We start from the raw sequence: 10,721 nt of genomic DNA, 5'->3' as shown, positions 1-10,721 counted from the left end.
CAATGTAAATCCAAATTGGTGAAATATTAAAAGAATAGATATAATTTTTATTGTAACATTATTTGACACATACTCAGGTAATTCTGGTATTTTGCTCAATTATTATATCTTAATATTCTTTTCAGCTGATTTCTTCAGACTCATCACGTTGGAGAAAAGAAAGAAAGCTGTAATAACGGTTATTATGTAAATTATATTATGTATCATCTATGTAGACAATCTTTGGATTATCAAAGTCTGTATATTCTTTATCGTCGCACGAGACTATATTAATCCTCCTGTGTTTTAATATTTTTATTTATCAATATTAAAATCAGCTATACAACAATCATAGAACTTAATATTAATACTTCTTTTTGTATCGTTTATTAAATTTATAACTTTCCACACATGAGATATATGTATATTTACACGAATCATTTTTTAAAATATTTTAATAAAATATATTTCAGGAATATTATTAAATAAATATATATATTATTATAAGAAAAAGAATATTTTCAAAAATTAATTTTCCGAACATAGGTATTTATATTTTAAAAAGATTTTCATGAAAACTTCTGAAATATTTCAAATTTTGAAAAATAATTTTACAAAATATTTCTAAAATATATGCCGCGTGAAAATATTTCACATTACTTATACATAATGCAAACGTAAACAATACGTAAAATTTCTGTGTAAACATATAAATTTTGCAATATGATACAACCCTGATCCCGTTCTTCGAGTTCTCGCGAGAAGAACCTGATCTTTCTGTCGGTGAACGGTGGACCGGGCGATTTAGGACCTAGTGGGGATTATGATATGCGGGTGAACCTCGTAACCGGTGAACGCCTGGCTATCGCGTAGAATGTGGATATAATAATAAAACGACGAGGGACGCGCGTAGAAACCGCGCGTTCTCGTTCTCTGCGCATGTGCCGTTAGACCGAAGAGTGGGAGGATCGAAGGGATATCTCGGAATAGAGGAAGTGCTCTCGTGGTCCCGACGTGACTGGACGTGACCCCGAAGGAAAGATCGGTGGAAGCGGTGTGTAGTGCGCGCGAGTCACGTCTCCAGTTTTCGTTTTCGAGGGACGTGCAGGATTCACTCGTGCGAGGGCTCGTCACCGCGACGGAGTGATGCGCGGTGCGAGGAACGCGAGGGGACGGTCTCTGACGATCGGCGAGATTGTTGTTTACATTCCCCTTCAAGCGCATTCTCGCGGGACCGCCATATAGGGAAACCACCTTGCTCCTTCCGCGTACACGTCGCGTGCCTTTCTCGAAGGGCTCCTGAAATCGCACAAGTGGCATAACACTCTGACGTATCGACGAAGGAGGTATTATGGACCGTCTGGAAAGGTATCGATAAAATCGAAGTGCTTCCTTTAGCTCCGAGAAGGCGAACTACTGCTTGCTGGACCGTTGATTCACGTTGATCCGGGTTTAAGCTGCGCTACTGTAAGAAATATGTACATTAAACACAGCAGCGAGTATCGCCCTCGTTATGTGGCTTAGTGAGAAAGCAGCTGTCTATAATAGAAGGAATTCTCGTAGGTATAGGAGATTAGAAAAAGGTAAAGAAAGATAACGAAGAGGGTACTGGCCGTAAACACATCACTCGAACGTATCTTCTGAGATTCTTCAAATTTCTCGGGGATGAGTGACAGCTGCGTTTTCTTCCGACAGAAATGATTTACAAACAACTGAGGGATTGAAGATTTCAAGACGGGGGAATTTTTCTTCTCGAGGAGGCTAAACACTGAACCATCTGATTCACCTTTGATCCACCACTCATGATACTGCGATCCTTCTAGGTGGTTCAGAAGTCTATCCGGGAGAATAAAAAGAAGACTTGGCGAGGTCTGGTTCTAAGAGTACTTAATTCGAATGTGGGTGGAAAGAGGTGATCTATTACGATCTGATTTCCGCGGAAGCTACCGCGAAGCGACGAAGATGTGACATATCATCCTGGATGACGAACGTTGTAACGTTGTGAGAGAGAAAATAAAAAAGAAAAATGATACACGCAGTAGTAGTCGTGGTTCTCGCTCTGATCTCCGTCAGTGTATCCGCCTACGAGCATACCGCCGCGGATCAGTGCGACTGGTCCGGAAGGTTTGTATTTTTCACTGTAACACACAGTCTCTCTCTCTCTCTCTCTCTCTCTCTCCCTCTCTCCCTCCCCTCCCTCCCTCTCTCTGCGTTTCACAAACTTTCACGTCAGTGCCGTAACAAGCGCGCGGCCGATGTGACTTCACAAGTCGCCGGCTGTGTAGTCGGACATAAATCGCTTCACTTCAATTTCTTAACACCAATCATTTGCTCCGATGTTTGCTCTGAAATTTCCTAAATTGATAATTGCAGATCCAGTGTATTTTAAATAAATGTATCGTTGTTTGAACTTAACGTGATTGAACATGGATTTTTTTTATTTTGTAGGTCAAAATTCGAGGAATAATATTATGTAACTGAAATTGTATAAAGTTCTGAAAAACAATTGTTATAATAGTATTGAAGAAAGCCATGGTCTCCTGAATTTGTAGATACGGATAGGAATACTTTTTATTAATAATATAAAATAATATGAGAGAGAGAGAGATTTATGTATTTAATATAATTTCAACATTTTCAATTAAACATATGGCAGAGCATTATAATATGAGTCATTCTTTCCTTTCTCTAAAATTTCAAATGAATAACATTATTTTTCTTTATTTCTCATTGTAATACATTTATAAAATGTTATTAATTGAAATGTAAATACTTTGCACAGCGGAGGAGAAAGCGGTGGTGTCCGGCCGGTGTACCTGCGCTGTGCTCGAGGAACGGTATTATGGCGTTATCCTCATGACGCTTTGAGAGTAGTCCTTTCCTTCCCGGTCTCATTCTTGGAGAACAATTCTCTCAGCTATCTGGGTTTCCGTGCCTGCATCAAGATCTCTGGGCCTGTGCGGGTCTTTCTGGAAGCTGGCGGCAAGTTGAGACAACTCTATTCTCCGTCCGATGGCAAGCATGAACTTACACACCGGTGCTTCCGCTCGCGAAAACATATAGCCGCACTTTACATGGAAGCTGAGGATGATTATTCCTTCAAAAACACGAAGGTTAAGCTGCAATACGATCTAGAGCCGAATTCTGTAAAGGGGGGAACACTTCGTGTGCCGGACGAAGAGGAGGACTGCAGACCTTGCTCCATGGATGAACTCGCCAAGGCTTACTGTCAAAGCGACTTGGTTGCTAAAGGCACTGTCACTGACGTCGAGCAGAATCCTAAGATGGATACGGCTGAACTGATACTTAGGGTCACCAAGATTCTGCGCTACGTAGCCCAGGAAGCTGAGGTAAAAACTTTATAAGACAATATATACTTTGACTTTTCTGTCATACTTGTGTAGTCCATTACAAAATATTTAAAAATACAACAAATTATTACAGGGCAATGAAATTGACGCGTCTTTTAAGAAGAGCGTGCGTGTGCGAATACCAATGGTATGTGATGCGCGGCACGGCCTCGGTGAATTTGTGATAATGGCCAAACGACGTCTCGGAGATCTCACCTTGGTATGTGCGCCTCGACTGGAGGCGTGGATGCAAATTGTACATGAAATGGACAATGCGCCCTGCGTCCTTCATAGTTAGCTAATGAGATTTAAGGTGATTTTCTTTGGAAAGTCGTAAAGAAATGTACACGATATACAATAGATAAGACAGTATCGTGCTGCAATATCGTGTTGCAAAATTGGAAATTAACGCAATCATTAAAAAAGTAATATCATATAAAAAACTGTCCGTCGAGCCATTTGTACAAGGATATCGTGTATATAGGGAATATCATTCTTTGTGTACATACTGCATACTGTCAGATTGTCGATCTCCAAACTGTGATATTATTTGTTGCATTAAGAACACGGAAGAACGTGCGAACGAAGAAACGGAAAGCACATTTGCCTTATACTTGTTCTAGAGATTAGAAAAATCATTATGTATAGAATATCCCAGACATCGCTCACTCTTTCTCTTGAAAATTTTCTTTTCGTAATTCTTATTTTCTCTCTTTTTTTCTTATCCTATTTCACATCATTTTCATTCGTTTTACATTTTATAACGTAATTTTAAAATTTCGTTGAAATCAAATATACTTGAGATTATACAAAGAAAGGTTTTGTTATGTGTTCCTCTTGAAGTTTGAATATTTCCCATTCTTCTGTAATTTTATTACGAATTTCTCAGTCTTTAAAATTGATGTAGGAGTAACATTCTGTTAGAATCTATTGCCAAGAGAAAGTGTGCAGTGATAAAAAATACTAGGTATATTGCAATTTTATTGGGCGAGTACATGGACTCGCTGCAGAGTTGAGCATATTTTGTTTATATTCATACAATATTATATAACAATTTTGTATAGATTTACTAAAAGTATTTTATATAAATTCCAACCGGAATAGCTGTTCTTATCAAAATACTATATATGTGCGACAATAATAAAGAAGATATTTGGAAAAAATTATGCATTTCTGTCCATATTCTATACCTCTAATTTAGAAAATGTGTGCATAATAAAAACATTTGTCTATAACACTTGTCTATCGATTGATAGATGAAGAGAGTCATATAATTTATAATATTTATACAACAATTGAACGTTCATATATTTACACGATAGTCTCAAAATATACCGATATTCTTAGTTTATCTAGGAAAGAATTTCTAAAAGAGAAAGAGAGAAAGAGGGAAACAGTTGGTAATGTACAATAATTTATTTCTGCAAAAACTGTTTTAATATACCTCTGTGATTTAATTCTGGAACCATGCGAGATCGATTACGGTACGAGGTTTCAAACATAACATCGTTTGAAAAACTTTCACAAAATATATTTGCTTTATTGCAATTAGTTTTATATTTAAACGTATGAGAATTGGCCTTTTTGATATAATTTGTCATATATTTTGATATAAAAAGATTTCCATGTATTTAAAAATATCAGTGGTATTCTACCGTAACGAAATCACATAGTGGCTACAGAATTTAATCTATATATAATCTCCCTGAGACACGCAAATACACAAACGCGCACGTATATATTTGTATAGTATCAAACAAAATAACACAGCTCACAGGTCAAGCTGGCTAGTAGATACAAACTGTACTCGATTATATATTAATGAACATTTTGCTTTCTCTTTGCTAGTGTCGATGAACGAATAAAATAATTCACTCAGCCGATCAATCAGAGACAGAGGAGAATAAATCTTTCTGCTACATTCGTTGAAAAGCCATTGACTATAAGTTTCTTTATTCGCAACGGACTACGGAGAAATGAAGTTTATATATTTATCTGTAAACTGAGCGCACAATTAATATTTTAGACTGTATGTAGTTTTTAAAATCTGTGCGATCATCATTCTACTATTATTGATAAAGGTAATTGATATATCATATCATAATTTCTTTTCTTATTTCATTTTGCCAATTGCAACATCATTTAGTTTACAAATGTAACTATTAAATGATAATAAATCTAATTACTATGACACAAAAATCGTCTCACGTTTTTTAACTTGTTTCACATACATATATATTTTTTTTTTGATAATTTTGCCCTAATTTTATTTGCTCAAATTCACTGATTATTTAATTTTACTGTAACTTAATTATTTCATAATTTTGTTATTAATATTAATATTAATTTAACAAAATATTTCGCATCAGCTGCCTATTAAATGACTAATTCAACGATCACATTGACGCGTATCCTTCTTTCCTCTTTTTGGCGCAGCATCAATTTCACTCGATTTAAAAATGTTTACAACTATATATATAAACAACAAAATAAACAGTGAGGTTTACACTTCATATTAATTACTTTTCTCCCTGTACACCTCTTTCGCTCATTAGATTTTTTTTTACATATTCTAATAAAAATAATGCTCACTCGTACTATAAACTTCGTCTTTCTTGCCTTTCTTTTCTTTGAATTTTATAAATGTAAAATAATAAATGTAAGAATGTATAAGAATATATCACAATAATTCCTCCCACTTTCTTTTAGATGCTAAATATGGCTAATAAATGGTTTTTGCGAATAACATAATGATAATAATATTTTTAAAGATCATGTAAAAACAGTTTAAACTACATTGTTGTCTAGAAGTCTCTTCGTTTTTTTTTTCGCAGGTTTCTATCTAATTTAGATAAATCACTATACTGAAGAAAAATATATCATTTTTCGATTAACATGCGAGTAAACGCTTTCACAAAATATACAAAAAAAAAAAAAAAACGAAAACATATAAAAATTGTAAAAGGAGATTATTTTTTGGCCGGCGCAAGATTCGTTTACGTTGTGGTAAAGGGATAATTTGGGCAGAGTGGCAGGACTAGATCGTCCATATTTGGTAGAACGACTAGTTTCTCGAATTCCCTGAGCAGCTTATTCTCAATCCATTTACTCACATATACAATGTTGACAGTCCTTTCTCCGAGAGTTGGTTGCACAGTGAGAGCGATCTTCGGCACTGATTTGAAACCGTACCAGAGCCGATCAGAGGGCGGCGGAGGGATATTTAATAAGAGACAACCCTCGATGCCGGATACGCTAACCATAAAACGGATCTCCGTGTTGGAAACACCCTCCATTGCCCTCCGTACGTATGATAACTCTGTAGCCTGTGATAGAAAAGTTGTTTAATTTAGTGAGCGCTTATAACTTGTTTTCGCAATTATTATATTAATGATAACAGATCAATAGATTATCTCAACATAATTAAGTGTTACTTACATGTCGGAAATATTTGTTGGCTGTCAGTTTGTCAACCATACTAAGAAACTTCTTACCAGAAGACTGCACTGGTCTATAATATGAGAAGATCTATGAATTAATCTACAACTTCATCGTAATACTTTTATATTTTTTTTAATTTGTAAGAGATGAACAAATTTATATTTTGGAGGACATATGTTATTTCATTTGTATACGTTTTTAATATAAAAAAGATTTATAAGATATATTAAATATAAATAGCATCTAAAGAGACAAAAGGTAAGATTGATACGATGAATTGGAACCATGATTTAAATTAGGAAATCACTTACGTGGTCTCTTTAGATGCGACGCTCGACGCGATGTTTCCTATATCTTCATCTTCAGTGGATGTCTCTGGACTATCTTCTACATCGCTATCAAATATTGGTGATCTAGTAGGAATAGACTTCTCATCAACAATATCACTGGGAACGCTACTTGCACGTGTTAGCTTCATTAGATTCAACTTTGTCTCTACGGTCATCGTTACGCTGCCTTTATAAGTAATATTTAAATCAAACCAGAGTCCGCGCTCGTCAAGTGCGGGTTTAGAGACTTTATGAATCATCGGAGCGTCATGTCCGATTACTACTTCTGTCACAAGGAGACTCTCCATAAAGTATGGAAGTTTTATGTTAGAGAGTTTACGTTGTATTCTATCTTGAATAAGATTGATTGCTTCTGGACAACTATGCATATCGAACAATATCCGTCCCAAAAGACAATTTACCCAAAGGACGTCGCTCTCCCTTGGAGAATCCTCAGGATCCACCTGAAAAATAATCGCTTGATTAAAATTATAAGAATTCTAAAATTAACTTAATCATCACATTGCTTACATTCAGGTACTTGCTCATATAGGTACTGTAAGTGACTTCAGGAGACGCCTCTACTGACTTTGTTTCTGCTACATCCAATTGTGCAGAAATTGTATTCGCGCAGGAATCATTTATGGAACAAATTGAATGTCGTTTTTTCGAAAGAGACGCCGCCGATATCAATCTACGAAACCTGAAAAATCCTTTATTAAGATATGCTAATAAAGCAAAGCTTTAAATTATACTTTGATAATTAGAAAGTTTAATTAGAATCTTTATTATATTTAAATTGATTTGAGAGAGGCATTTCAGCAGAGATGTTACCAGTCTTCCTTCTCTCGATCGGCGCGTGCAAACATATAAAGTTTGCACTTGGTAATCTCTTCGTTGTCACGGCAATCCTCGTAAATACTCCTGAGAGATTTGGATTGTGAAAAATCATCATCATCTTCATCATCATCGATCTTAAACTCATCTTCCTCATTATCCTTAAAATATTCCAATCTGGAATCTTCATCCTCACTTTTTGTTTCTTCACCAAAGATACTTTCATCCATTTCCTGATTGACTCCATCTACTTGGATAATTTTCTTTTCATCCTCGAGAGTTTCCTTTCCGAGGTCCGTCCAGTCATTCAGACTTGTGCTATCTATTAGTGCTCCTTGGTCCATCGTAATACAAATAGGATATTTCTTGCTCCATCTCCTGTACAACATATTTTTATTTTATTTGTGTATACTATAAAAATATGAAATAATTATGCATGATGTGATCATACCTTCTCCGAGTGAGTCCTTCTGGTAGCAACTCTATTTTTGCACCATTAAGATTGTACTCGCGTTTTCTGGTAAATTTATATTTTCGTTTTTGCTCATCCCATACTGCTCTCTTTGGTACTTTCATTCTAGTCTCCATAACACGCAGTACTCCACCTTCTAGACTGAAGAAAACTGACTTTGTACGTGCTACATGATAATTGTGAGGATCATATGTATATGGTAACTCGTTTAACCATCCTTCATATCTTTCTTGGACTGCATGTTCCTCTGCTGCCGGTATTTCTAGTACTGGAACTATTACATGTGCAGGTTTCTTATCTAATGGCGTCTGTAAAATTTCTTTGATCCTCTGCATCAGCTTATACATCACTATTGTGATGAAGACTCCTATAAAAAAGCCAACCAAATGGGCAGGCAATGGAATGAGATAGCAGAAAGCAAGCACAAGAATCAGCAGTGTAGCTAACTGTTTTGTCAACTGTTGAAAGATATAATCTTTTATATGGGAGAGGAACGTACTAAATTTCACTTCTTTCGTTTGTACGTATCCATCTGACTGATTAAAAAAATTACGACGACATGTGGCATCATTTTTCTTATCCTCGGTACGAAAATCATCTTGTGATTCAAAAGGAAGTGGCTCGGGAACAAGATCAGAGAACTCAGCAGCTTCCACGCCACTTTCCACACTGTCGTCTTGAGAGTTTTCTTTTCTTGTTTTCAAGCCAGTTTTAACCTGTGAGAAGCCTACAAATCTTGAGGTATTACCCTTATTACGAGCAAGTTCCTTTTCTTGCTTATCGTTGATGTTCTCATCAGTCGGCGTGATATCTCCCAGAGTCTCCTCGGAGTCGCTGACACTGGAATTATCTTTATTACGTTTCCTCTTCTTCCTATCGCTCTTTATCTCAGAGATCTTCTCTTCAAAAGTTTTCGTGATCTTTCCTTTAATGTCGAACAGTACTTTCCATGGATCTGAAGGTGGAGAAGTACCCTCAAACGCGTTATCTTCAATGGAATGTCTCTCTGCGTCATTTTCCAATCCTTGATCATTCACGCTGCTCTTGGAGGGGCTCGATGGTATCCTCTTGTCGGACTCCGGCGTAAGACGCTTTTCGTCATCAGAGGAGCTCGGGTAGAGCTCTTCCAATTCATCGTCATTTGCTCGATAGTGGATTACTGGCACTGATGTGGTGATCGGTTTGCCTGTAGTAGAAAAAAATACGAAAGTTAGTCGAACACATTAAGCAAAGATTATGCTTTCCATTTGATGACGTAAGTTGACACAAGTCAACACAAGTGTCATTCTATCTTTGTCACTCTCTGAATGTCAAGAAGGATAGAACGACGCTTGTGTCAACTTGTGTCATCAAATGAAAAGCATCCATAGATTACTCCATGAGTTTTTCACACTTGTATATTTTATACACTTGTATGTTTTATTACAGTTACACATTATCAAGAAGTATAAATATCAAGAACATATGAACTTTTTCAATCTTTTCCTACCTTTTATCATTCCCAGGGTGATCTTCCCTGGACTGTATTTGCTACCCATCGTTACTCGCCTCGAGCAACAGTGACCGTCGTATCAGGAGTTTATCGATATTAACATTGGTGCTCCGATCTAGAGAGATAACAGAATCTTGATCGTTTCACAAAACGATCGTCCAAAGCAGCGGTGTCATGCTAAACGATTAAGTTTGAGTCACGATGTATCCGAGCACTGTTGTTCTTATAACAATTAATAATAATAACAATAATTAACGCGTCGACACTTGACACATCTGACATCTTCCAAGGACTCGGCACGCTCGCGCGCTTCGCACTGAAGCTTCGAAACCAATACGCAACGGCCAACTACGAGTCTGTTCTGTACTATACAAAAAGTTCAGTACATCAGTACAGTCACCGACGAGATACTATTAAAGACCGACATCCTTATGGGAGTTCGCGTCCTCGTGAATATTGAAGTAATTAAGAGTTAAAAACTAATAATATTGTACTAATTTTATGATTTATTAGTTTAGTAGACGTATTTATGCATGTAAAACTCAATTAATACTCGATTTTTCTTTAAAATTGTAATTTTAGTATTATCGTCAAAGTTTGATTATCAACAGGGATGATAACTGCGGAGAAAAAAATTGTAATTTTTCTACAATACATAGGATATTACAGCTTTACAAGTATGCATATTTATTTATGGAACATTTCTGTAATAAAAAAAATCATGAATTTAATAATGTATGAGCCAAATATTTATGTTAATAAGCAAATTTATATCAATAAATCGATAATGTTAGCATTCTTCAATTGCACTCCTCCGGACC

The 10,721-nt window shown here is 36.1% G+C and overlaps 2 protein-coding genes across 2 annotated transcripts; one reads left to right on the top strand and one right to left on the bottom strand.

The window, feature by feature from the left end:
• Window positions 1–980: 980 nt before the first annotated feature.
• LOC108746941 (meteorin-like protein) lies at window positions 981–4,058 on the top strand. The gene is made up of 4 exons (XM_018484077.1): window positions 981–1,446; window positions 1,543–2,103; window positions 2,762–3,329; window positions 3,424–4,058. The coding sequence occupies exons 2-4, from the start codon at window positions 2,006–2,008 to the stop codon at window positions 3,625–3,627; spliced, it is 870 nt and encodes a 289-aa protein (XP_018339579.1). The 5' UTR covers window positions 981–1,446; window positions 1,543–2,005; the 3' UTR covers window positions 3,628–4,058.
• Window positions 4,059–6,241: 2,183 nt separating this feature from the next.
• Window positions 6,242–10,229, bottom strand: LOC108746938 (testis-expressed sequence 2 protein). Its single transcript, XM_018484075.1, has 7 exons — window positions 9,898–10,229; window positions 8,388–9,594; window positions 7,934–8,314; window positions 7,631–7,802; window positions 7,082–7,563; window positions 6,768–6,840; window positions 6,242–6,655 (listed from the first exon to the last, which is right to left on the bottom strand). Exons 1-7 carry the CDS (start codon window positions 9,944–9,946, stop codon window positions 6,326–6,328), a joined length of 2,694 nt encoding a protein of 897 aa, XP_018339577.1. The 5' UTR covers window positions 9,947–10,229; the 3' UTR covers window positions 6,242–6,325.
• Window positions 10,230–10,721: the final 492 nt, after the last annotated feature.

The sequence above is a fragment of the Trachymyrmex septentrionalis genome, unplaced genomic scaffold (assembly GCF_001594115.1).
Source record: "Trachymyrmex septentrionalis isolate Tsep2-gDNA-1 unplaced genomic scaffold, Tsep1.0 scaffold19, whole genome shotgun sequence".
Taxonomy (NCBI): Eukaryota; Metazoa; Arthropoda; class Insecta; order Hymenoptera; family Formicidae; genus Trachymyrmex; species Trachymyrmex septentrionalis.
The sequence above is the reverse complement of the archived record's forward strand: the minus strand, read 5'-3'. Positions and strand labels throughout refer to the sequence as shown.

What these genes read in the sequence shown, in the direction of transcription:
- LOC108746938 (XM_018484075.1), bottom strand. Translation starts at nt 9,946, where the DNA reads ATGGGTAGCAAATACAGTCCAGGGAAGATCACCCTGGGAATGATAAAA. An exon ending in ATATGAGCAAGTACCTGAAT is followed by an intron (nt 7,564 to 7,630) that starts GTAAGCAATGTG and finishes ATTATTTTTCAG; the next exon opens with GTGGATCCTGAGGATTCTCC. An exon ending in GTCGCATCTAAAGAGACCAC is followed by an intron (nt 6,841 to 7,081) that starts GTAAGTGATTTC and finishes CTCATATTATAG; the next exon opens with ACCAGTGCAGTCTTCTGGTA.
- LOC108746941 (XM_018484077.1), top strand. Translation starts at nt 2,006, where the DNA reads ATGATACACGCAGTAGTAGTCGTGGTTCTCGCTCTGATCTCCGTCAGT. An exon ending in CAGTGCGACTGGTCCGGAAG is followed by an intron (nt 2,104 to 2,761) that starts GTTTGTATTTTT and finishes TACTTTGCACAG; the next exon opens with CGGAGGAGAAAGCGGTGGTG. An exon ending in ACGTAGCCCAGGAAGCTGAG is followed by an intron (nt 3,330 to 3,423) that starts GTAAAAACTTTA and finishes AAATTATTACAG; the next exon opens with GGCAATGAAATTGACGCGTC.